A 27,956-nucleotide genomic window follows, 5' to 3' on the forward strand; every position below is an offset into this window, starting at 1 on the left:
CACGGCCTGTTCTGGCGCTGGGCAATCACGTGAAATCCCACAGAGCCAGCAGCAGGAGACTGCTTTTATTTCCAGACGTATTACACAGCTAGCAGTCTGGAATGACAGACAATGAATGCTGCCAGGTGCCACGGTTTTGAAATCCCTGATACCTGCGAGGCGGTGTTGTAACTCAGTGCACGGACAGAAATCTGGGGCTTAGCTCCCCAGCTGCTTGTGACAGACTGGGAGCAAGCAGCGCAGGGCTCTGGCACAGTCAGTGTTGCCAACACAAAGAGTCAGCTTCCCTCCTCTTCCTTCATGTGACCACCAATGCCCTGTCTCCGTTTGGGTTTGTGTTTTCACCTCCCTTTTGTTTAGGCTTTTGCACGGAGGGGCCATTTTGTTCTGGAACATTTTTTCTTAAAACAAAACGCCAAATATAGTAGCAAAACTGCAGTCGAATCCCACGCGCTAACAGCACTTCACATAAGGCAGCTTGTATATCCTGTCAGATGATCAAACTTGGTGAAAAATTAAACATGCTCAGCTGAAGCGTATGGAAACTGAAAGTTTGCCTGACCACTGCTACGACAAATATTTCCATATTTAATACTGCGCTAAATCCTTGCAGACAGATTTTATACAACCCTCACCAAACTGGTTACAGAACAGCTAGAATAATCAGCTTTGACAAGTCAATATATTAAAAACTGCTTGGCTTCAGTAAATCCTTACAGTGAGGCACGCCCTCAGTTTGACAAAAGAACCACCACTAATTTCTAAGATGTATTTAATTTCTAGTTTCTAAGAAAAATGTTTTTGCCCATGTTTCTAAGTACTTTTCTGCAGCTGTGAAGTACTGAACTGTTTTTCTTTTGGATGAAAGATGCTGAGATGGCCACCTAGCTTCAGAGCAGAGGAACATACCCTTCTGTTGCAAAAGATGCTACAGCATTAACGACAATCATAACACATGATAAAAGGCAGAGTTCTTCAAATGCAGCCATTCTTACTCTGAAAGAAAGAGCGTAAATGTGGGCAGAACTCCCCTGGACAACTGCAGATGATGGATAAACATTTCTGAGACTACCAGAGGCTCATTATATGGACAGTGGAGAGAACCAGGAACATCTATAGCTCAGTTAATGCGACCAGAAACAGATGTTAGATGTTGATCCAGTGAGTAACACGTTAAAAGTTAATGGAACCGGGGTTCTTTGCATTATACAAAGGGGGCTTAGGCAGCCTAATGCTATAGATAGTTAGGTATCTTCACATGTATGCATAGCTGTATATGATATATATAGCTCCCTATATCTGATACAAATGCATTTCCCTTCAGTTTAGAAGAATTACAAACATTTAACTTATTTTTAACTGTAGGACTCCTGCTGAACTAACGTTAAAGGGCCAAGAAGGGAGTTCAGCAACTTGGGATGGGGATCACGAAGTTCTGCGTGCGGAGTTGGGGGAAGATGGACTCCAAGAAGTGTGAGTTACTCCTGATGTCTCTCTCTATTGTATATTCTTGTAGATCTTAGGGAATTAACTGGCTAATATGGCATTAAACTATTATTTATTTATCTGTGCAGGCCATGTAACTGTGTGAGGTAAGCTATATTTCAAAGGCGTATACTGTACATTAAGTGAATGCTTAAAGCCAGTTCGTAGTGGTTTTTATATGCTTTGTATGCTACCTCATAAATTCAGCTACAAATCATTTCTTCTAAAGAAAGCCTGAGATCACAGAGGAAAATATAATAGTCCTTTGTGTGAAGCATTCATACCCTTCTTTCACAAACTCTCAAAATGTAGACGAGTGTGCTTCATTTATAATGCTACCCCTTCGATGCAGACAGTTGGCTGCAGAATCAAACGCTAATGGAATTAAGGAATATAATATTCCTGTGTCTGCCTTAACAGTGGGAACTGCTATGACTCACTTGGAGGAGAAATCATCATTGTGCTCCTTGATGACTAATACAGCCTTAGCTTTTAAATCCTTTCCGTGAATTCGGACCTGGTAAATCGGGATACCAGCGCACCTCCTCCTCGCTGATAAAACGAGCGTAGCGTTGTGTAACAAAGTGCCCTGTAATAATTACACAGATGCACTGAACTTCTCAGGAAAGCAATTACTGCCTTTTCATCGAGCCTAGTTCTAAAACAACTATCTCACAAAACTGGTGGCTTTGCCAACTGATTTTTAATTAGCGTTATTTCAGAAATGGAACAAAGAGAATGAGGGAAGAATTTACCAGATCACTGTAAGCACTCAGGCAAGCAAATGCCTGATGAGGATCATCAGTGACGAGTTTGTGGAGGATCTTACAGTAGCCAGAGACATCAAAATGAAGATGAGACATCAAAATAAAGGCACGCTGATTGCGTTATCACCTTTTTGTTCCCCTGAAGAACGAGATGTATCACACCTGTCACTTCACTCGCTCCCCACTGGCACCATAGTTGTAATAGTTCAGATTGTTTCCTGGTTCAAAATAAACCTGCAAAGGCGTATGTCAAAGCTAAAGCTGCCGAGCGACAGCTGTGCACGACTCCTGGCTTCACCAATCTACCTATTAGATTCAGTAAGTACAGGTAATGGCAGAAATTTTCTCTGGTTCATATTCTTTACCCTGAAAATTGCAGAGAGAGATGGATAGTTGGCAAGTAGATGTGAACTGCTCCAATCTAAACTTGTTTTGTTCCTATGCCACTGCCAAGGGAGAAAATGCCAGGCACAGCTCTTGACTCCTTCCACACAGCCAGTTTTTCGTGAACTCCCCTCTTCAGGCCCAAGCACAAGCAGAGAGTTACTTTTCCTTTTCGCCACGTGTTCATTATGTGAACTGCTCCCCATGCCTCTTCGCTTTAACTGACTCCCATAAGCCTCCTGCTGGGAAGGGAACGTCTGTCTTCACAAAGCAGCCAAACAGTCAGGATTACCTCTGGTGGACTGCCATCAAGCAGTCCTTCTATCCCATCCATTCCAGAAATGCTCCTTGGGACTCTGACGTGAACTTCTTGCACGTACCTGCCCGCACACAAGCACTTGCATACAGCCACTACTGACTCAGCAATGCCAGTAAAGGATTTATGAGCAGGCGCTTAATTAAAAGCTCCTCAAAAAGTGTTTTACAACCAGTGTTAAGGATGATTATAGCTTACTATGTCATTAACCGAGATATATTTAGTTATCAGATGTCTGCCAACCCCATCCAGGTATCTGGGACACCCAGGAGTTTCTCAGGTGGGCAGTGGAAACCCAGGGCTTGATTCCAATGCACACACAAGTATCTGATGTCACATGAGGAACCTTATGGTACGCAAGACATCCATGTAAGCAGAGAGGTACGATATGGGAAACTTAGAGGATACTGGTGCTGCCCTGAAGGAGGCAGTAGCTGAAGGCCATAAAGCACTGGAAGTGGCATGAGGGACCTGTAGGGGCAGCTGGACTAAATCCCTGATCATAAAGGTCAAGAGAGCCTAGAGAGAGGCTCTGCTGCCCAAATGTCAATTTCTACCACCTGGCCAATTCAACTGCTCTCAGGGCTCCAACCCACTGCATTAACGTGACTATTTACTCGACTGCCTACTACTAACAGGCCACCTCCTGCTGCAGTTCCCGCTGTTTGGGTGGTTCTGATGGGGTTTGGAAAGATAACACCAATGAAAAGTTACAAGCCACTAGACTAAAAAAAGAGCCAGAGGTCAGTCTGGTGACGCTGGGTATCCAGGTCTGGTACAGTCTGTTGCAAGGGGAGGTGAGCATGTTAACGCTTGGCCTAGTAACTTCTAGCTATCCGCGTTAACCATGACATGATTACACTTTTAAATTGTGTATACACACTTGTAGAGGTGGTGTTCTCTTGCACGCCTACCACTGTGAGTTGGGGGAGTGCAGACTGGCAGAGGATGCAGACAGCAGGGGGATTTTGTTACTCTGAAAGCAGAATAACAAAAGCAGAAAACAATTACGCAGTCTGTTGTTGTTGTAACTTTTGAAAATTGAGATTTATAGCTTGGATTTTACGGGGACTACTACTGGTAGCAATATAAAGGGGAGGGAGGGAAGGGGAATGAGCTTCTCCCACCCTGAGGAACCTTTAAGGAAGCCCTCAGTTCATAGCAGCGGGAAGCCTTTAAGGGCGGGGGTGCACTGAGAAAAGCAGGTAAGGCATTCGTAAGCTGTCAAGAGAACACTGAGTTTAAAGCCAATGCCCAAGTTTTTGCATTATGGGCTTTATGACAAACTGCACAACTTGGAACAATGCCTGCTGGTCTACAGGTACAAAAACGTGGAACTGAAATATGAAATTACTGAAGGAACGGGACTGGAAACAGTGCTGAGCAAGAGGAACAGGACTGGAGGGGCTGAACTGACTCGTGTGTCCCTGCTGCAGAGAGCTTGCGTTCAGCACTTAGGCTGTGAGAGAGGAGTTTGATGAATGGCATACTGACAGCTGGCAGAAGTTCAAGCAGCTGTGAAAGGAGTATTGGAAAAGACAAAATTTGTGGATCAGATTTGACTCACCAGAGGATGATTCAATCCTTGAAAAGGGCACTGCAGTGAAGCAGAGTACGGTGGCACCCCCGCGCACGATTTAGAGATGATGTTAGCCCCTGGGACTGGGTGACTTCCTTCTGATTTGGCTCTGCTGGATCACCCCGAAGGCCCATTCCTGTTCTCTCCATATGCTGTTTTGCAAAAGCAGTTGGAACAGATGTTTCCTCCACCCAGATGCGTCTGGTTATCAGCAAAGTAGTCCACAAAAGTGATGTGGATGGGCATGAGCAACACTGGGAAATTAAAGTAGAGCTGATCTAACCCCTGCGCACACAGGGAACGTAGCACAGGTCCTAGGGTTCCCAAGCAATACCAGTGCGAAGTAGATGGTGCGGCTTCTAGAAACCCTAGGAGTTTCTGGTGAAAAACTTTTATGTTATTGCTAGGACATCCACAACTCCAACCAGTCAATACTTACTGGAAGCATAACCAACCACCCAACGGTGTATGGGTAACGTGGAATAACAGAAAGCTGAGGAAGGACTAGAGCAGTATTTATCAAGGACTAAGGAAGTGAGTTGGGACCACAGCACTCCCCAATGCCTGCACTCTCAGGAAATTGATACAGTCCCCACAACTCACAAGCTTTTTCATCAACAAGCTGAGGCTCCTCTTGGAAGTAGCAAGGCTGTTTGCTCTCCCTGCGCTGAGCAGAGGCTCCAGAACATCACAGCTCTCTGGATTTGGGAATGGATTTCTACTCTCAGTGTGCTCATACCCATTTTTTTCTCTTGTATTTGTACCTACACTACATTTTAGTTCAGTAGAGTCCAGAAAGGATTTTAGTCCACACCAAGTAGACAGTAAAACCTACACAAAGAATAAATCCTGCTGTAATAATGAAGGCAGCTCTGATACTGTTCTGTAACTTACTTTTGGGATACAGCTACATGGACCTTTGAGGACCATATGGTGCAACTGAGCTCACCCAGCCCACCTCCACATAGTTTAACGTGCATCCTACTGTGGTAAGCCCATGGTCTTTTTTTTTTTTTTTTTTTTTTTCCCCAGCATTTTGTGAAAGAAGGCATCTTGGAATATACCATGAAGTGTCTTGGCTTACATACTGCAGGTAAGCCAGTCTTTCTGGTGGTGGTAGTTGGTTTGTTTGGGCATGTTTATACCCACCTATAAGGTACCCAACAGCAGTAACCCCAACCCTTCACAATTTACGCTAGAGCATCTTTAGTCTCGAGGTAAAAAAAAAAAAAGGGGGGAGCAGGTGTGGCATCAGTCTTTTTTCACTACCTACCGGTACTCTGTAATTCTGAAAGAAATAATCCTTCTGGTAGCAGCTCCTGGTATCACCGTCAGAGAAAATATTCAGCAGAGTATTTCCCCTGACGAGTCCCCAGAAAATCTGTTATGTTATCAGAAATGTTAGTTTTGTCCAAGAGACAACATTAGAATTTTTTTTTTTCCTTAGACATCTTTATCTATATGAATCTTTTCTTTTTATAGATGTTCCGGAGCCAATTAGGAAATGCTTAAAATGTGACTGCCAGGATAAACTGTAATTTAAGTATGAACCTGTATTTGTGTGGTGTACAAACGCACCCATATTTCATAAGCGTATGTTTTAAGGATGTTAGTAGCATTTAATGGATTGTATGCAACTTAGATTTTTAGTACTCACTATTTTTTCAGTAGATTTTTGCTCAAGACCTAGCTCGTAGCTCCTAATGCTTATAAACCAAAGAAAATAGACCAAGGAGACTGGTTGTCTGACCTGCCTACAATGAAACATCAACATACATCGCAGAGATAACAAAATCAGAAAAGAAATTGCAGAAACTATCAGGGAGAAAGCAAATGAAAACAAGCAATCTGTTTGTCTTTTTTTTTTTTTGGTCCCCTACCATTTCCAAAAAAGAACCAGAAACAAAAGTATTGAAATCAGCCATTAGAGGATAAGTACAGGACCTAATGTGCAAATACTAATACAGTGGAAAACCAAGTGGGATGTCAAACAGATGTCACCATAAAGAATCAGAGGAGCCTGCAAGAATCCCCCAGACAAAGCTGGGTTATTTCTCATTTCCAACACGGCTGAAATGGTTGATGTGTTTGTCTGTAATTGAGGTAAATTCAGATGTCTCTATCAATAAACATTTAGAATCCAAACAAGATTTTGCTGTCAACAATCTGATTTCCCTAAAGAACGGGACATAGATAAAGCAGCAGCATCAAAAATCACTATAATAATGTCATGCATATCATTCAGTAGGCAAATGCTGACATCCCATTTAAGACAAAATACCCCAACATTCAATTTAAGACAAAAATAATCTGCCATGACTACTGCAAATCAAAGGGACAGTACATGTGTCATTAAAGCAAACATTTGCTACTGTGTGCAATGACCTGTTTGGGCTTATTTGCTTTAATTCTTCAATTTAAACTGATGTGTGAAATTGGAGGGAGGCTATAGGTCAGCAATTTTGGAAATATAGCATTTGAACAATTTCTTCAAAGAAAAGAAACCGCTGCAGTCAGAATGAACTGAGACTTCACCACAGTACTGCAGTTTCACACGCAAGAGAACGCAGAATTTTAGTTTTAATGAGGAAAAAAAAGTTCCAGCACAAAACACGAGATCTCAAATGATGCACTTGAATTCTGCTTTATCAGAGTAGTTTTCTCCTGTTGATTACACTTCCATGCTAATGCACAGTATGTTAGTGTCCACAGAATTTTAAAAAGACGCTTCAGTACTGCAGCATTTTAAATAACCACTTCCCACTGCACGTTCTGGGATGCATTTTAACTCTTCAGAGAACCCATGTCATTAACTACTCAGGGCTGCTGCCTATAGAGTTACTTAGAGACATCCTCAACTACAAGTTGTTTGAATCAATGTTTTAGAGTTATCCAGCTCCTGACTTCAAAGTGCTTGTGAGATACTAAATTGGTTTGGGTTTATTCTAAAAAAGTGTTTCAAAGAAACATGGCTAGGTTAGTAATGCCTCCCCCTGTTTGGGCAACTCAGATGACACTCAAAAATGGAGACTCAAAGCTCACACATTTTGGAAGTATCACACTACTCAGGAACTCTTTACTTCTTGCATGAATTCTAATAAAAAAAAAAAAAGTCTCTCTACATTGATTTGTCAGAATTAGCTCTTAAAGCACATGGGGTATTTCATCCCTTTAAAACTAAAACCTCAATAAAATTTAGAAAGAAAGAGGAAGAGAATGAGAAAATGAGAAAAAAGTTCTTTAAAAGACAAACAAAACAAACCCTTGCATGCCTCAGTGCTCAATCACTTCAACTAGTACATGAAAATCTGAGTCACTAAACAGAAAATTACTCAAAAGTGAAACACACGAGTCATTGCCTAAACCGAAAAACACCAAAGTTAGAGTAAAATTAATGTTTTTTCACATTCTTTCGACTTCGTAATTGAACGTGTTTGAAACACAAATCTGAAGAAAATCATTCTTACTCTGATAATATCCAATTAGAAGATTTGTATTAGCTAAAGCCACCTCCACTAAATTATACAACGTAGTCAATGTCAAATTCTTAAGGGAACTTAATGGTAAATGAAAGGCTTAATTAAGTTGATAGTCTCTCTAAGTACACGGGTATGCATGACTATATAGATCTCAGGGCAAACATGAGAAAACTCCATTCTTTAGGTAGCATTCATACCACAGCCAGTATGAGACACTTTTTAAATGTCTCGCCCAACAAATGATGCACGCTGGTAGCTGTTCTTCATCTCACATAAACCTGAATGGAGGGAAGGGAGAAAAACAGAGATTGTATCACAACGGTGGGTCTCAACAAAACAAAAGACAAATGTGTGGTGGAAAATTCCGCCCTTCAATAGAAGTCCTGGGGACTGGAGAGTTGTGAAAAGGCAGCTCTTACCCACCATTTCTGGGGTGAGCTCTGAAAAGAGCTTTACTTTAACTGAGGGGCACGGTCAGAGAAGCCACACTCACCTACAGCAGGTGGTGACAGGACCAAAACCGAACTCTGTATTTTTGAAGTGTTCTGCTTTCGTTACAGCTACAGTCATTACTCTTCACACTGCCACCAGGACCAATACTTCTGACTACTCTCAACGCTTCTCACCTTCCTCAGCACTCAGAGCTGCATTCCTGATCAAATGGTACATTATGGAGCCTAGATCCCTCTATTGACTAACAGCTATTTCCAAGAACTCCACGTATACTCAATAGCCTCATGCCAAAATGGCCAACTTGTTCCAGACAGATAAGCAAGTCACGTGTATCAGGCAGCAGTAAAGGGCTTGGAAACTACTGTGGTTTTTTCTTTCGGCAGATGTTTGTGAAGAGAGCCATTGCATTCAGTGCCACGCAGCCCTCCTAGTTCCTATATTCAGTGCAGTATTAGAGCCTCAAGGTCTGTCCATGTGTCATATATAGCATACAGAAACTTTGCATTTGCATTCAAACCACCACTAAATTTAGCCTTGCTTACCGCAGGTTAAACCCTTCCTTTCTCAACAAAAACCAGCAAACACGGGGAGCTCTTTGCTTGCTAGACATGCAGCATTATGCCTTGCCTTAGCTAAGCCAAAACTTTCAAATTCTGTCTCCCAAACGATCAGCTAGGGGCAGATTATTGTAGGACTGAGTAAAGCATAGCTCCCCTTACCCGTTTTTGGTGTACTGCAAGCTGCCTTCCATGCAAGTCAGGCTCTTCCCACTCCCAAGAGCAACACCGCTGGAACACATGTGCAATTGGTTTGCAGTGGGACTGGGGAAAAAAAAGAGCTCTTCTTCCAACTAGGAACTGAATGGCAGGGTGGAAAGGAAACACGCACAGATTCTTCACTGCACCAGCTGCAGACGTGCAGGCTCTCAAAACAAATTTAGTAATGTAAATTCGACCTTTCAGATACACCACCCTCCTCCGAAGCCTTATAAAAATACCAGTGCAACATAGAGCCATTTTACAAAACAGTTGTCTTTATAGAAAGGTATTTAACTGGTAAATGTGCTGAGGTAAATAATATAAATAGACCCAGAGGGCATTACCAGTGTTATGGAGAACTCTAGATGAAATTTGGCCAAAAACCTGGTTTATAAAAGCTAATATTTACCTACCAGTTATGATCCCTGGTAAGGTACTTATTGCTGTAATACTTCAAAATTATTCTTCAGATTATAAATCAAAAAATATATGAAGTTAGATCTGTATGAATGTTAGGTATTAACTGTCACAAATTTTAAAAGGCCTTGTACCAAGTTTTCTTAATTGTTTACTAACCAATTCGATTGTAGCAGGTAAATAAACTACAGCATACATTTTACCTGACACCATGCATCAAAATCACCATAAAAACTAAGTTTATCAAAGTCCAACTCCACAAGGAAAACATGAAAAAGTGCAAATTATGTACCCAGTATTTCTGTCACAGCTGTTTTCTCTTAATATGGCATGAAAAAGGTTTACAGCATATATTAAGAAAATTCTTACAAGTGTTCACCTCAATGCTTATATATACAACATTTTGCTCAAAGTGCTCACTATATTAAAAAAACTGATCGGATAAAAATATTTAAACAGTGCTTTCTGAACATTCAGGGAAATTCATATAATACATCAGTCCCACTGGTTTTCCTCTCCACGCAGTGCAATGAGATGCAGAAGTCACATCAACTTCATGAAAGTTTTGCTCGCCACAGTCTACAAAACCTCAGTTACAGTGGCATTCTTGGTGTCCCATTGGGAGTGGGTCTCTTGGTTTTTTGCATGTGGCTTTGATGTTTTCGAGATCTTACTACTTTCATTCTCACTTCAAATACTTCTTGTATGGCTTTCCGAAAACAATGGAAATTGTAGTCTATTAATCCTACAGAGACAAAAATGTTTTCCATATTAATAAAGACATTTGCACAAATTTTACACAAATTAAGTAATGACAGATTTGTTTATATTCTACATTTACTGAAATACCACACTCCTCTTTCTCGAAGTCACAAGCTGTGAATTTTCTAAGCAATTTTTTCTATGCTAAGCAAAAGTATATTTGATAAATACAAGCAATTCAGTGAGCATTACAGTTCCATGCTGTATCCTGTATTAAATACACATATTAGTCTTAAGAGAAGATACACAGAAGAAGTGCCTTGGCAGATTACAAAGCTTTAACTTAAGAGCATTGGAGAAGTGTTCAGCATGCTACAATAAAAATTATTTTCCAAATTACGGTGTCATTTTGTGACTTTGCATTACATAGGAACTGTGATAAAAATAAGTAGCACCTAGTAGTCAAAGAGTTTTCATTTTGATAATGCACAGGCTTTGAAATGGATACTCGATAGCCATATTCCCAAATAGCAGCCAGTTATACTTCATTTTACACTGTAATTGAAAAATAACACGATAGCTATGTTGTTATACATACATCCATAGTAGGCAGTTAATATTAACCGTGTGAGTGGGTTGAACGTGATCCCACAGAAAAGCTGTAAAGCCATATTGGTAGTCACTCCGAAGACTTGCTGGGTGCTACAAAATGTCTAATACAGCAATATACTTTTAGAATTTTGGTACTGGGCTTAGGACCTCGTACAAGGTAATTGCCTTCTTAATTAAGCTTTCTTAAATCAAATACCATAGCGTTTTCCACCTAAATTTCCTTAACAGGAGATGATCCATATTTGAAATGGTTTAAATCCACTATGTCATGCTGATTTACTTTTTTTTTTTTTTTTTTTTTCCCCCCAGGATTTGTTTTCCCTCTCCCTTAAGTTCAGACAAAATATTATGTGGAAGTTTCCAGACACCAAATTTAATCTGCATTACAATACTACAATTATACTGTTAAGGAGTACTGACTACTGCATGGAGAGTCCCAAACTATGTAAATAAAACAATCTGACAACTGTGGACAAAGCCTAATGAGCGTTTGCTCATCAAGGTGTATTTTCTGAAGCAGCCTTGTCAGTGGGTATGCTAAAGTAACATTTCTTAATGCAAAGATGAGAGGAGTATTGCATTCACAAACACAGCAACTGGTGAATTAATCTCACAAGGAGGGGGAGGTCACAGGCCAAAATGATGGCTCATTCTTCCACTGTTCAGTTTCAGTCTCAGGACATGTGACAGAGGCCAGCAACTCAGTGACCACGACAGTCAGCAGAGTGATAATGAACTAAGCGCTCAGTATTGACCTTGCCCAGGGTCAGATCAATACAACCAAGAAACGTTACACACTTTTAACTGCAAAATATGAAATAGAAAAATATGAAACATGCTTCCCAAATATGCTGCTTCTTAAAAGCCTTCTTTCAAAGAAAAAGCAAGCATGTATTTCTATCAGCCAGTTTCAGTAAAGTTCCCTTGGTTATGGCACTCAAGCTGTTCCAAATGCATATGCTGGTACCGATAGGTACAAAGCGACGTTAGCCAAGATAAATTGACACATTCTCCTGTTGCAGATGGAAGCTTTATTGCACTGGATGTAAACTGTGTGCTTTCATACTAGAAAGCTGTCAAATACGTTTATGATTTCATCTTATCTTAATGCCAGCACAAATACCTCGTGCTTTCAAACACGTTATGTAAGCTCTATCAAGTTGTACGTACCTTCAATATTTGCTGTACAGCTAGAGACTTTATCAGCTAATGACAATCACACAGTTATGCATTAATTCATTAGTATAAAGTAAATGCAATGCAATATCAGAAAAGGGAAAAATACCTTTTCTCTCAAAGCTTTCTTCTCTGACGAAGCAAACAAGAGCAAGGAATTTTGTCACCTCTTTTAAATAAAGGACAGTTGTATTGTTCAGTTTTATGATTGCCATTGATTCTTTGTCATAAGGAGTTCCACTGCCATCATCTTTAAGCCTAAAGGGCAATATTCAAACAAACAAACAAACAAGGTAAAACACCAGGTGTATTAACAAATGTATTTCCATATTGGTTCTTTCACCCAATAATCTCAAATTTTAAGACTTTTTTTTTTTATCTTTCAGGGAAACTCTTTTCTAAACCACCCACTATGTAAAAACTATGTAAACTACATAGACGCAGAGATTAAATAATTTATCCAAACACACAACAGATCTTAGATCTGGGGCTAGAAATCAGATTGCCAAGTATCTGAACTGGAGCTCTATTTTTTGCAAACCATTTACTACAAGGCTGTCTGCCGCCTTTTATTCAATGCACTGCATTGCAACTTCATCTAAAACACGTGAACCACTAAATCTGTACTGATAATTCCAAATCCAACAACCTTGCTTAAGCAGTGGCAGCTGACTGATAATTTAAGCCATCATGAGACCTTCCTCATGAGACACATTGGCTTTTGCAGCATCATATCATGAAGAGATTTCTCTTTCACAGATGATGCCTCATGATGATCACTGTATTAGCTTTGGACCTTGTAATTTTACCTTCATTCCTGAATGCACACACAGATCTTGTTAAATGAGAAGTTATCATCAGTCTCCCAGAATAGCTAGAGTTAATAATATATTAAAATAGCAAAATCCACAGATGCTCCAGGAATGAAAAACAAGAAATTAATTCTAGTGTCATATCTTCAGTCTATACCTAAAAAACGTGACAGATTTCTGGTGGCAAATGCTACACGATCACACAAAGTCAGTGGCAGAGAGACATTTGGGGATTACAGTGCCCCCCAGGTGATGTTGTGCAGATAATAATTAAACGCAGTCATTTGAACTACACAGCTGTATCTTTGTATAAAAATAAAAAAGCTACAGAGTCAGAATCCTTCACTGCACACCTCTCGAAAACACAAGTTCTTGTACAGTTACTGAAGTGACCAAATCCAGTATCTGAAAGATACACAACTTTAAAAGTTTTACAGAGGTATTGAACAATTTGTTGTTCTTTTCAAGTTCTGATGTTTATTGTGCACCATACTTTCTCTAAGACTGCAACAAAAAACTGGTAGGAATCCCAGACTAACAAGGACTACCACGCTTTTATAAGCATACTGTGGATTAGCCCCCAAGTAATGCACTAATTCTTAGTGTGCCCCCGCCTGCCTCAGGAGCAGCTGACATTGCACTGGAGCAAGCCATAAACACCAATAGAACTTGCAAGGAGCGGAGTAAGCTACTCCAGGAGTTCTCCAGTTGCTAAAGGATACAGAGGGGAAGCTGAAAAATACCAACATAACACAGGGAAGAGAGGGCAAACAATTGAAGGAAGAGTGAAGCAGCTCTCTGCAGTAGAGGCCACTAGCTATTAAAGTAAACAAAACTACTACAAAACTACTCACCACTCCTTCCTACAAAAAAAATTAAAAAAAAATATATACATAGAAAGAGGAAGGTCCTCACATGAGAGGTTGAAGAAGGAACAGTTTGTTGCTGGCAGTTGATCTGCACCTCAGAGGCCTGCCATTTCCTCCTTCTCCCCTGCCCTGATAAATTACTCCTCCTCGTTATTGTTTACACCCACAGCATTCCAATTTTGAGATCAGATTCCATGAAAGCTGTTAACAATTTACTTACCCATATATACACGAAATGTCAATCACAACATCTATCATATCACAGCAGAGCTCGTAAGTTTGCATATCCACTGGAGTGCTATCCGTTGCAATGTAGATCTTACTGACTACATCAAAGAGAAATGCTTTTTCGATCCCAGAATTCTATTAAAAGAAAAAAGAAAAAGAAAATGTAAGCCACATCTACAAATTACTACCAAGCTTTTTTTTTTTTTTTGTTCCCCTGCTTGCCTACTATACAAAAAGTTAGGCTGAGTAAGCGGGAGTTAATTTGCAATCAAGCTCATTTTCAAAGAACTTTAGAGCACTGAAGTATTTGTAGCAAGCTGTAATGGCTGAAGATCTTTCAATGTCTCTGCCTCTGAGCCAAGTCAGACTCCCCAGCTTCCTCTCTGGAAAGCATCTGGATAAATTACATTTATTTTCAGTGAAAAATGCAAGACCAAGATTTTGGCTTCTTGTTTCTGATTGTGAGAATGGACATAAAAAGAAAACCGAACACGTAAGCTGATAGAAACAATGAAAAGGAAAAGTTGAGGACAAAGGAGGCAGTAGGAGTCAGGAACTAATTCCTCAAAGAAAATGAGAAGCAGTCTCATCAGGGCCTGTAGCTGTTCTACTGCCTTGTTCCTTAGATCTTTTAGGATCATAGGAGAAAGACCATTGTTTCGATAGCACTCTTTCATTTTTCATGTGGAACTGGGGGGTTAAAGTTATTTTTATGATGTCAAGGCTTGCTAGTACTACAACATCTACGCTCCTGTCATCCTGCCAAGTTGATCAAGACTCTCCATGCTGAAGCTGTATCGTATTTGCAGCTCTCAGAGGCTAGGCAGGAATGCTAGTTGTTTCAGCTCATACCCTTTGTGCAGATAAGGTAAACTATCATAAACCTCTCTTTCCTGGAGGGAGAAAAAAAAAGGAAAATGTGTACTGTTTAACTGAAAGCCGCAGCTTTGCTTGCTGATATCAAGGGTTTGCACCTGGGCAGCTGTCCCAGGATGAACACAAAGGACAATTTCCCAGTATTGCTAAAGCTCAAGCTGACAAACATGCTTCATAATCCAAATACACAGGAAAAGAATCCACTTTCTCCCATCAAACAATATTTTTTCCCCATATATGGGCTTCCCTTTCAGTATGGTTTGGGACTGCTGCCACAGCAGTTTTGTAACTGTCACAAACACTCTGAAAAGCCATAACAAGTTTTATTAGTTACTGTTTCCTTTGTAGTTACAGAAATTTTCTTTTCCTTATTCTTTCTTTTCTAAGTGAGCCATTTAACACCTAATTAAGAGACTAAAAAGTAACCCTCACACTTTCCAGTTCCTCTGCAATAAGCAGAAAGATTCCAGCCCCTGGTATGCCATTGTACATTGATCAGCATTACTTTGGATATTTTCATTTTAAAGTTTAATTCTTCTACTGCTGGACACACAACTAAGGTTGGAAACACCCGTCAATAAATCAATAGCAGTAACAGATTACATTCTTGCAGTTCTTTATGGAACTTCATGTATGGCCCATTTCTGTAATTCATTAATAAAAAAATAACTTTTCAAGACAAAGTACACCTTCTGGATACCTTATGTCCAGGAGCTGAAGCACACAACGTACAAGGAGACTCTGAGAGAACAGGGTTTGTTCACCCTGAGGAAGAGAAGGCTCATTGCTGTCTACAAATACCTAATGGGAGGGTGTGTGGAAGGCAACACATCTCTTCTCCAAGCTACGGTGTCAAAGGACAAGAGGCAAAAGAGCTGAATTCAGACTTGATACAAGACAAAAAAAATGTTTTTTGGCATGAGTGATCATCAAGCACTAGAAGCATGACAACCTGAGAGGTTGTGGAGCTTCCATCCTTGGACATACGGAAGAAAAAAAAGCTGAACAGGACCTAGCTATATCCAACCTGCTCTAAGTACAATAGTATTGAAGTGACAATATTGTAGCATCTAAGAATGAGAGGTGGCATACCCATCTCAGAGCTCTAGCAGCTGCAGCTTGTGTGCACTTGCAGTGACAGTTTAAAAGGTTTGCATCTGGAGAAGTCTGCCATGCCAGCGGTTACACGTGCTGGTAGCTCGGCATCCTAACTTAAACCATCATTGTCTTTAGCTGAAACTAATACATTGTGGTGGGATTTGCTGGGAAACCGGCACGCATTTGCTTCTGTCAAACTCTGTATGGTGACAGAAACCTCTGTGAAAGGGTAGGACAGGCTGGCAGTATCAGTGACCACTGAACTGTACCCACATGACCTCACTGATTTCGTTTGTCAGGGTTTATATTATGCCTCTAACTACAAAAGCAAAGAATTTGTCAGAATGTTTATGAGGAAATTTCTCAAGGAAAAAAAAATACCAGTACAAACAGTGATTATGAAGTCATAAGAAGTCAGGAAACACTGAATAAAAAAATAAAAAACAATAAAAAACACTATTCAAAGAGACATTATATCATTAACAATCAGTTAGGGAAAATGACAGTATGAAAGCAACTGTTAGGTTGGGTAAACAAGCCTATCCCTTTCCTTCTTTGGCCCTAATATGTAGTTTTGAAATGCACCTTAAGGATATCACTAGTCATTTGTAGAGAGAAATGAATTTTGGACAGTTAAACAGGTTTTGTGGGAAACAGATTTTGTGTACTATAGCTTAATTTACAGATTATTAAATTGTTAAACAAAATTACACTGAACTTTATATTCACTGTGATAGCTTACTGTTTTTAACAGCACTTAAAAAGAAAAATCCACATTCCCATGTCACACAACTTGACGGCTTGCTAAGGCCATAGGAATAATAAATAAATAAATAAATAAACAGACTTTCCTCTCTAAGAAGCTGGTAGAATGTTAGCCAAGCTTTACATGGGTTCTGAATGCCAAACCACCTATTGCTTCACATTTTACAGACAGTTAAGACAAAAAAGCATGTAGCAGCAGTATTAGCATGCTGATGGATGCTCAAATATACAATCTGTACGAGCTAACACACTGTGCCACTGTAAAAGTGGTGTAAAAACCTGAGGTGAACTCAGGGGTGATCGTAGATCTATTTCTGTAGTCACCAGCTTTTGTGTTGGAAGTGTTCGTGGCATAAATGAAAGCACATCCTCATGAGTGTTGCTACAACTCGCACAGGAACACCAACACGCCCACACTGACACCCGACACACTGGCTTCCCGAGGCAAGGCATGACCAAAATCTGTGTCAGGATTCCTAACCTGACTTGTTGTCAGTAAGTTGCTAAAGTAAAGAGGCGCCCACTAATGCTACGCTGGAGGATGATGTTTAGTCTTCCTAAACTTCTTATTAAATCGAGTCATTCCAAGTCTCCTGTCTACAGACACAAGATGCTCTTAAAAACAGAAGGCAAGCACACTGAGGACACAGCGATGCGGTGATGTCTTGCTCTATGCCACTACCAAACTGGATTATGCTCTATTCGGAGCATACAAACACAGTCTGAGACTCCTGCCCTTATCGTGTAGGGGAAATATCTCTCTCAGAAGCACTTCTCTGAACTTCCCATTCATTTGAAAGAGTGGCTCCTCCTTACCAATTACATCTGATATTTTACACGTTATGGGACCCTCCTCATGCATGCCCCAGACGCACAAGCAACTGCCATCATCCAGAAAACTGCTCCTGCCCAATTCATGTAGTGGTTTGGTACAAACTCTTCAGCTCCAAACGGCGAGGAGACCCCATAAAGAGATCAGGCTCCCGGCATGAGTGACTGGGGTGGCTCTGGCACCAGGACAATTACCATTCAGACAACTTCCTCGTTAATACTGTGCAGCATATTCAGAATAATATCGAATTGCTCCAGAGCTATAATCATCCTCCTTTCATTATTTTTCTATCCTAAGTGGCTGGATGATAACTGGCATACAGTCTGGCCATTTTGGTGGAACCAGATCCTTGTAATAAAACCTTCGTTATGAAATGTCATCATCGATTGCCTAATAGTAAGAGAATAAGCTTTGGAAAGACATTCCTAGCTCCCCCATTTCAGCAGCACATCCAACTCCCTCTCCCTCAATTTTCACACCCCACACTGAGAAACTGTGAAGTCTAATTTTATCTTGCAGGCTGTTGAATGCTATTAAGTAAGTTTCATTACTTCAGAATCACAAAAAGGCAAAACAAAACGCCTTGCTTGGACACTGAAGTTTGACAAATTAATGCCAGATGCAAGGTGCAAAATCATAGTGCTGTGAGAAGAAAAGGTGCCATTTTTGGAGCTGGATCCATGACCACCAGAAGGAGTTCCCCTTTTTCACGAACTACTGACTGTGTTCGCCTTTGCTCATGGCCACATGGCCCCATCTCTTATCTTGTGCCCAAACAGGAGCGTGTTGGACTCTTCCATTAAAAGCTTTTGACTAAATTAAACCATCAGAAGAACCGGACAGCCTTCTGCTGTGTGAGCATGTGTCAGAGTGACTCCAGAAGGGAACAGGCATGTGTCACAACCAGCACAAAGAGGTAAAGGGAGCACACGGCCAGGAACAGTGGAACAAGCAATTACCTCCACAGTGGTAACAAGCCATTACACAAAGCTCCCTAACTGAGCTCAGGAGTAACTGTGGAAGCTGTGAAAGCTGTCATGGCCTCTACCTCTAAAAACATTAGGATAAGAAGATTTTCTTGAGAGGTAAACTTCAAAGTAGAATTAATTCTAGGAAGTACCATAGCCAGCTCTACATTAGAGGTCAGACTAGATGATGCTCCTTTAAGAATTTATCTGCACAAATTCCAAGTAGCACTTAAGCAATGCGTGCAGCACAGACCTTTGCAACATTCACCTGGATACATGAGCAGAAAAGTGATGGCTGCTAACCCACTGTCATTTTCCCTCAGGAAATACTAAGTCTCAGCAGCACTGTTAGACAAATAGGGAGGTGAGGCCTAGCTGCAGGTGGGCGCCTTCCATCTAAGCTTTGATCATTTCTCTGAAAGCTCACAGTGTTCACAATCTCTCAGCAGGCAGTGAACAGAACAGCTGAACATGCAATGTTGGACATAGCTAGGTCTACAGACAAAGTATGTAACAAGTACTTACTGAAATAAAGATGTTAAGCAGATTTTCCAGTGTTGGGAGCTGTGGAATCAGTTTCTGTACCACTTTGCTAAATGCTTCAAATATAGAATGATCATATATGCTTGTCAGATAAAAGCTGGAAAAAAACGTCACCACATTTTCCTTTTAGCCACATACTGTGAACACGACGTACCTTTCATACTACGAGTGAAATGAAATATTGTCAAACAGCAAGTGCCTGCAATTACACAATTACCCCTTGTGATAAAGTCACATGTTATGATTGAAGCACAGGACTTCATACAGAAACTAAATACTCAGGATTACGCTTGGCATGGGTCTACGCATCTCTACACGACAAAAAAAATAGACACTGCAAATTAGCACCTGATGGAGAACTTCATGACGCAACTCCCACCTTGGTAACCTTAGGAAAATATTTTTCAAATTGCAGGAGAGGAACGTTACTGAATAAGTCTGTTGTGACTCACTTTTTGAAAGCTGTGGTCCAATTTAACAATGCAACAACACCATTTTTTATGAGCGCATGAGGTGGCATGTCAGCAAAACAGGTCTCTCTGCTTACATGAGTATTTTTACTTGGCTTTAAGGGCTAAGGATGACATGAAAACTTCATGTTGCCTAGTATCCCGGTCTGCATCAGTCCCTTGTTTTTAACTACTTGCTCCAATAATTTGCTTTAACACCAGACACAAGGAAAAGAGAGAACACCTGTTTTCCCAAGTGGCTCTGAGAAGGCCAAAGCAGTGAGGACTAGTGGTTGGGAGGGAGCTGCGAGGCAGAGGAGGGGTTTTGAAGGAGACAAAAGTGATGTAGACAGCATCTGCACTACCAGCTGGTTCCACTGCCCATGGTTCTTACTTCAAGACGGCAGCTGCAGCAAAAATACTGGTAGGACTTCGGCATATTTGTTGTGCTTTCAGGCACTTCCCCTCCTTATCTTGCCTTCCAAGGCAACACTCAGAAATAAAATACTTTGTTTGGCTCAGCTCAAATACAGTATCTGTGACTAATTTTTTCCTCCGCATGTCAAAATCTCGTTTCCTACTACTTCAAGAGAATGCAAAATAATAACTTGTTAAATAAACTGCTTTTCTTCAACTTAAGGCTCTTTGTACAGCAGCTTTTCTCACCTGAGGTGAATTTTCTCCAATCCAGCATCTGCAAGGTCATCATTTGCCCTCTGGTGAATATCTCTTTGCGTTTCAATCTTGTGATCATCAGATAAACCATCCACTTTATGGATAAAGATTTCAAAGTTGATGTCTGGATTCACTTTATAGGCTCTGGTCACAGTAAGATGCAGCCGAGCTAATGCTTCCATGTAATCATCCTAATAAAGGAAAAACAGAAAACCTAGGAAAGTTCTTTAAAATAACTGAAATTTTACAATAATTACTTTTAGAAAATGCTACAGCTCAACAACGAGTATTTTATTTCTTATGACAGACAGCAGCCTATATCTAGCAACTGCACCAATTTCTCGCTGTCAGCATTTGGGAGTCTGAACAAGAACCTTCAAATGCTAAAGCAACCTAGTTAACTGTTTCAGACATCTTGCAAAGAGAGACAGACTTAAAAATAACCTAGCAGCTTTTCAAGTTTTAACGATTTTTTTTAATGTGTGTTTGTAACCGTAAGTTATTTATTTTCTTTGAAAAAATCTACACGTTCCAATCTATCTGCCTGTTGCTGAAGGAAGAAAAGACAAAAGTAGTTTAAATGCACCCCCCTCCCCTTTTTCTTCTTACCTGAGAGTCAATAACAAATATCAGTGCTCCAGTGCCTCTGAAAATCATCTCATAGTCAAACGTAGGGTCAAAGAAGTCAATTTGCCCAGGAAAATCCCATATCTGAAAGTTGACGAAGGAGCTGTTGGACACGTCCTCTCTGCAGATCTTGTTTGTGCTCTCCAGGAAGAGGGTCTCATTCGGTGACATTTTGTGAAAGACAACTTTCTGAATGGAAGACTTCCCACTTCTTCTCAAGCCCATGAGCAGGATCCTTGGCTTAACTTCGGTACTGAAGGGATCGTTGAAATCCAAAACTGAATAAAATCATGCAAGAAGAGTAATATATTATAACAACATAATTAGTGACTGCCAGACAATATGTATTCGACATCTTTTTTTGACCATTTTTATTGGATTTATGCAAATATTGCTGATTTTTAAACTTAGGGAGTGGTCCTGCAGACGTTTTAACTTGGATTCTTTGCCCCTCAGTACACACCATCATAAAACCTACTTCTCACCTGTAACAGAGACTGCAGAAGGTATGATAGCTCAGTTTCTATTGAAAAAAGAATATCCTCTCTAGCTATCCTTGTCAACTGACAGCTAGGTCATGAAAGCAAGAAGCGTGTTTGTGTTAGTTATGTTTGTGTGACTTCAAAAAGCTACGTGAAGGTTTCCTTCCTTTAAAAAAAAGGAAATCACACATCCCAGGAGCTATTGGAAGAAGACAACTCAGCAGGCAGACATTTCCTCTATGGGAACTCAAAATAGCACTGAGCTCATTTGTAAGGTAAAGATTTCACCCGCAGTTGAATAATTTGTGTTACTTATCAGATAACAGCATCTTACAGACTGTAAGTTTACAGCATATCCCTCGCCTGTGTGTAAAACAAATGCTTGGGAATTAAGTGGTTCAGCTGTGTTACCTGCCCTAATTTGAAACTGGTGTGACTGAAGCAGAACATTTCTGAGTGCTGGGCAGGCTGAACACAGTAGCTGTCGGGCAGGCCTTCTCCCACCTACCACATAACAGACTATTCCACGTAACTCAGGGCACTGCGTAATTGTATTTCTTGCTCTTCTTCTGCTAAGGTGAATTTTGAATTACAGGAAAAGGAAAACACATTTGTTCAAACAAACATCCTTCCTCCATATGCCCTGCATACTTCCAAGGGATCATTTTTACTCCAAGAGTACCGAAATCCAGAAGCAGCAGCACAGAAGCAGCAGTGTGAGGCTGCCCATTTATCACATAGCCCTGCGGACTGAAGAACGCAGAAAGCTTGGAAGGGCCCTTTGCCCAGGAGAACAGTTTACGCCCACACGCAGTTATCAAATCTGTTCTCACGTGAAAGCCAAGCAGGATGTGCCCACCAGGAATGTCCGGAATCTTGTTTGTGTCCCTTTGTGCCTCCTGAGCGTTTGTTATCCAGGAACTGGGGTTCACAACCGACTGGCAGTGTGTGCACAACATCCATCCCCCTGGCACCACCTGCTGGCTCACGAGCAGCCACGCCACTCAGCGTGAGCCCAGGGCACCCCAGTGATGGAGAGCACAGGCAATTAGGACAGAACTAATTATCTGTAAGATCCTCTGCGTTTTAAATACATTTGCAAGGCCTTGCCAGGTCTTATCACTTACTGTGCTCCTGTCAATTGCCACCTACGGATGCAGCAGTGCACAGATGAAAGCCTTCAAGCAAAACAGCAGCAGGGTGTTGGTAACGCAGCAAGGGACAGGTCCTGCTGATCCACAGGCAGCGGCATTTAGGAAGTAATAAACCCCAGACAGCACACTGCAATATCATCACCACCAGTATCATCTTTCTGGGACTGCAAGAAGCATGTGCCTACAATAATTCACGCTTGCAGAGGAATAATAACAGGGATAAAAATAGGACAATCTGACAGTGTTTTATGTTCCGCGGGGCACAGGCTTGTCAAGGAAGCAAACCAGTCACGGGATTTAACAGTTTCTTTCACCCCACTCTCTTCTTCACCCCACAAATTCTCTACAGCTGCCAGAACTATAGCCAATATTTCATTAACGTCCATATATCCATACATCCTGCAATTTGCACCTTGACTGTCAGGAGGGAAAATATTTATTCAAGCTTTACAAGACCTGGTTTGAAGAAAATTCTTTATAAAGGCCATTTATATTTCTTTTATAAAGAAGTAATCCTTTATATAAGAAAAACAGCCTTTGGGTCAATGCTTCATTGCACGTTTCAAAGAATGAAGAAACTCCCATTTGCTCTGTCCACACCAGAACTTACGAAGCCCAGTTTGCCATGGATTTGTACTCTGTTTCCCTTCCCTCTCGCCACCACACCACCAACTTCCCCTGCACATCTTATGACACATCCTCCGAGTAACAGATACGGCGTGCTGTGGCCGACCTGCAGCTAGACACGCGCTGACTGGCTCGGCACAACGCGCGTGTGCTCCGCTCAGCCAAGTGCTGCCACAGCAAACGTGTGCATCTGCTTGCCTGTCTCTCTGAGGACGCTTTCACTGGGGTCTCTCCTCTCTTCTGAGAGCTAGTTTTCACCACACTTGCATGAACTTGATCGTCTTTGAGGCTTCTTGCCTTCAAATTCTGGTGAAGGTGGTCAGCAGTTCCCAAAGTGCTGACAGGTCATGAGACAAGTAGAAGAGAAGCCAGCTATAAATCATTCCCTTTCCTTTAAGGGATAAGCTAAAAACTCAAGTCTATCTAAAAAAAAATATTTTAAATAACTTGGGGCTTTATATTGTTGCTGTATTACATTTTTCCAGGCAGATACGTTTTTATCGATCATAATCCTTACTAGAAAGGAATTGCTTTATCCCAAAACCATTGTAAAGAAGCAGAGCTGCAAGTGCAAACAGTTACTAGCAAGCAGAATGCCATCTCCTCTGCTAGTAAGCCTGTTACTTAGCCTTTGAAATTCTGCCAGCTGAAGACAGAGAAATGTAAATTAATATTATCCAAACCTGACTAGATAGCAGTGCTGCTGTAGCACTTTCCTTGGAGAGAGAGTTAAGAGATTACCTTATATGTAAAGGAATTGGATGATGCACTGCCTGCCCACATTCCTTTCCCGAGTGCATGACAACTCCTTCTTTAATTTGCCATAGAAATGCCAGTAGATGTAGCCTTGCAACTCCCCAGACTAGGTTTCTGAGTGAGATTATAATGAGTGTAAGAGAAACACTGAACTGTGCTCTATCCCATAATGGGTAAGATAATTTTCCATCTCATTAGATGAAACACATTTCCTGCTTCATTCACTTTTGCATAGAATAAAAATGTCATAAAATGGCAGTTGCTAACACTTACCAGCAGCCCTTCACATTTCAACTTTTCTAAGCAGCCATTAAGAACAGAAGTCTTGCTGCTGGTTCTAACTCTTCAGTTCTAACTGCTGGTTAGAGGCCAGAGCCTTTGAAGTATTCACAAATTAATTTTAACAAACCCCAAAGCACTTTCCCAACACAAAAGGACTGCAGTTACAAAAATCTGGTCAGGAATTGGGTGATGTCCTTGCTTACGGAGCGTAATTCGTGTGTATTGCAACATACAGAAGAGCCCAGCTCTGAAGAGTCGAGAGCTGCACGTAGCAGTCCCGACCTGTTTCACCATGACACACACAGTATCAATCATCCAACATCTCCTTCACATTATTCAAGACGTTCACTGATTTTTTGGAAACCTGTCCCAAACTTCATATCAATTTCAGTTACTTTTCAGAAGCCTGTGACTATCAGTGCTTCCCAGCTGTATGTGAAGGGGATGCTGTGGTGGCAGGTGTACTCTGAGATCTCACCAGTATCAAGGCTCCAGTTCTCAGCTCACCTGCTCAAGCTATGCCAGACCAAAAGAAAAGTTTTTGCTCATTTTATCATGCACAAGATAACAAGCCTGAGTCTAGTTTCAACTCATAGAGCTAATAATGATTTATGGTAGGGTTGTATTTTTGCCCACTAATGCAATTCAATTATGTTATTCTGAAGTTTTCACCCTTTCTGCACAGAGGAGAACGACCAGTCCCATACTTCCCACTCCTGTGCCTACAAGGCCCATTCATCTCATGGCATTTCCAGTGCTACTGTCTGCAGCTGGGACGCTTGCAGCACCTTAGCATGCTGTCAAAACTTACAAAACACAGACACTCATACACTGGACATCTTCAGCATTAAAGATGGTCTGAGCCTAAGGAGTTAACAGAAAAAGCTTATATGCAATCACCCATGCTGTACAGCTCCTGTGGGTTTATGAACATTGCCGAAATGCCTGGTGGAAGGAAATTCTTGTGGCCAAAGAAAAACTCGGAACCAGAAGACCTGGCTCTCCCCTGCCACAAGTGTGGCACTCAGCAAGGATATGACTTGCGGAGTGTCTGAGGAAGTAACCTTTGAGGTTTCCTTGCTTGCAAATACGTTTCAGTGGAGTAACCCATGTGTAAAGGCAAAAGATGAAGCAGTCATTTCAGCTCAGGTCAGAGACAAGAAACCAGCACAAGGTGAGAGATGGCCAACACGAAGCTCTGAATTTTCCAGCATGCCCACAAGCACAGATTACATTTTTACTTTCAGGTCTGGCTTCCCCCTTCACTTTCAACAGCCACGCACGGGGGCTGTCCTCCTCGCACTGCCCTTCCCATTATTCTTCTGAAATGGAAGAGAAACGCTGAATTGCGAGGCTGTGACGCTGGATTTGGGACTGCTCACCTTACAGACCTGGGAAGGGCTAGGGCAGAAACTGGGAAAAGGAAAGCCCCAGAGCCCTGCAGCCCAGTTAGGTACAAAAAAATAAAATAAAAATTAAACGATCCAAATCTCACGCTGCCTTTTTTACCCCTATTTCCCCAGATCCGGAGCTAACAGAAGGCCGGGGCATCCGGAGGGTTAAAATAAGCCTCGCCTTAATCCTGGCCGAGAAAGCTCCCTGCACGGGCTGCCTGCTGCTAGCCGGGACGCACAGGGCTGCTCCTACGAGGCACACGATTCACAGCGTCACGACGCCGATTTTTTTAGCATTTTTTTTTTTTCTGTTAGCGGGGAGCTGCCCCGGGACGGGGCCTGGCAGGGCAGTGCCGGCCCCGCCGAGTGACAGCCGCAGCTGCGGGCCCGTCCCCGGCAGGCCGCGGCCCCGCGCACTCCCTCCCTCACTCACACGCCTCATCGCCGCCGCTCCCCGCGTCCCCGTCCGAGAACGAGCCGGCCCCGTCGGCGTAGCCGCCCAAGCCCGCGATCTCCTCCTCCTCCTCCTCTTCTTCCTCCTCCTCCTCCTCCTCCTCGTCCCCCTCTTCCTCCTCCTCCTCCGGCAGCTTCCTCGGCGCCTGGCTCATGCCGGCCGCGCTCCCGCCGCTCCCCCTCTGCCTGCGGGGGGGACCCGGGTGCGGCGCGGCCGCCGCTCCCCTCACGGCCCCTGGCGGCCCCTCACGGCCCCGCCGCTGGGCGGAGCGCGCCGCGGCCCGGCCCGGCCTCAGCGCGCGGGCACGCACGCGCGGCCCCGCCGCCGAGTGGTGGGGGGCGCCCCAATTCTCCTCCCAGTCCTCCCCTCCACCACCAAGGCAGTCCTGTGAGGCAGAAACGCGGCCATTAGGGGCGGAGGAGACCTCCGAGATCCCCCTGGTCCAACCACCTCCTACCGGCACCGTCACCCACTGAGCGTGTCCCCAAGCACCACGTCCAGCCTCTCCTTCAACACCCCCAGGGGTGGAGGCGCCGCCACCTCCCTGGGCGACCCGTCCCAGTGCCTGACTGCTCTTCCTGAGGAGAAATGTCTCCTCATTGCCATCCTAAATCTCCCCTGGCTGTTCCCTCTGGTCCTATCACTGGTTATCTGTGAGCAGAGGCTGACCCCCAGCTCCCCACACCTCCGTTTCAAGTACCTATAGAGATCCATGAGGTCTCCCCTGAGCCTCCTCTTCCCCAGACCAAACACCCCCAGCTCCCTCAGCCGCTCCTCACAGGACTTGTGCTCCAGACCCCTCACCAGCTTCACAGCCCTTCTCCAGACATGTTCCAGCACCTCAATGTCCTTGTACTGAGGGGCCCAAAGCTGAACCCAGCACTCGAGGTGCAGCCTCACCACAGCAGAGTACAGGGGGTTGATCACCCCCCTGCTCCTGCTGGCTGCGCCATTCCTGACACAAGCCAGGATGCTGTTGGCCTTCTTGGCCACCTGGCCACACTGCCGGCTCACGGTCAGGCATGTTATGCAGGACGACTCAGAGAAGCTGTAGTAGTAAAAACTCCACGGGAGGATGGGATTTTTCAGCGCCCAGGAGGCTGAGCTGCAGCCAGCTGCCTGCCATGGCTCCCCCGGACCAGCACTACAGGCAGATCACAGCCGCTGCCCTCAGTGAGGCTCCTGCTTCAGGAGCTCCTGGTGCTGCTCCTGATGTCTTGCTCCACCTGGGGCACTGGAGCCATCACCCCACGGTGACAGGACTGGAGAAGGTCGCACAGGGAGCTGAGCTTGCCATGCTCCAGCTCCATGTTTTTCTGTTTCTATCCCCTTCATGCCGCTGTTATCAGGAGGCTTTCCAGGCTGCCCTAATCCACTTGAGATAATGGAGGAACATTTTTTTCCATAGGGGAAGGAGGGGAGAAATCTCTTTTTATGCCATGCCATGACAAATTACCCATATGCAAATGTGTTGAAATGCCTTTCTTTCTCCTCAGCTCATCCATCAGCTTGGAAGTTTTGCCTGAACAGATTTACAGTGTCCCAAAAGGCTACGTGAAGTGTTTCGAAGCTAAGTCTGCTATCAGGAATTGGGACTAAGAGCTTTTACCAGTGAAGTTTCTAGCATTCTGTCGTGGGACAGCCCAGGGGGACATGAGTCTGTTGAAAACTCCTGACTGAAAGCGGAGACAAGTTTCCAGGTCTGTCATAAAGGGCCGTCTGTCTCACTCCAGTACCGGCTGATCGCATCTGCACCGAAAGGGCTGTTAGGTTTCAAGGCTGGCGAGGGGAAGTAAGCCTTGTCCACAAACCTGACTGACGGTATTAGGTTTCTTTTGTACAAAAAGCTATGAAACATCACCAGTCGCTGAGAATAATTTGGAGATATTAAAATGCTAAATTAGGGTGTAGAAGCTCAGGAATGACAGGGCTGATTA

General features: G+C 42.7%; 1 protein-coding gene across 2 annotated transcripts; it reads right to left on the bottom strand.

Annotated features, from left to right (window-relative positions):
• Positions 1–7,074: 7,074 nt before the first annotated feature.
• Positions 7,075–26,270, bottom strand: RRAGD (Ras related GTP binding D). Of its 2 annotated transcripts, XR_014618317.1 has the most exons (8): positions 25,999–26,270; positions 20,853–21,148; positions 20,235–20,434; positions 19,102–19,216; positions 14,030–14,172; positions 12,238–12,386; positions 9,183–10,383; positions 7,075–8,288 (listed from the first exon to the last, which is right to left on the bottom strand). XR_014618317.1 is itself a non-coding variant. In XM_084284847.1 (7 exons), the coding sequence occupies exons 1-7, from the start codon at positions 26,171–26,173 to the stop codon at positions 10,232–10,234; spliced, it is 1,230 nt and encodes a 409-aa protein (XP_084140973.1). In that variant the 5' UTR covers positions 26,174–26,270; the 3' UTR covers positions 7,075–10,231. The 2 variants fall into 2 exon arrangements, 1 of the variants encoding a protein (XP_084140973.1); XM_084284847.1 differs by having other exon boundaries at positions 7,075–10,383.
• Between the last annotated feature and the right edge of the window lie 1,686 nt (positions 26,271–27,956).

This window comes from Netta rufina (assembly GCF_964035555.1).
Source record: "Netta rufina genome assembly, chromosome: 3".
In the NCBI taxonomy this organism is placed as follows: domain Eukaryota; kingdom Metazoa; phylum Chordata; class Aves; order Anseriformes; family Anatidae; genus Netta; species Netta rufina.

Coding starts and splice junctions, on each gene's coding strand:
- RRAGD (XM_084284847.1), bottom strand. CDS start 26,173: ATGAGCCAGGCGCCGAGGAAGCTGCCGGAGGAGGAGGAGGAAGAGGGG. Junction 14,173..19,101: donor TGCTTAACATCTTTATTTCA/GTAAGTACTTGT, acceptor TTCTTTTAATAG/AATTCTGGGATCGAAAAAGC. Junction 12,387..14,029: donor GACATTTCGTGTATATATGG/GTAAGTAAATTG, acceptor ATTGCCCTTTAG/GCTTAAAGATGATGGCAGTG.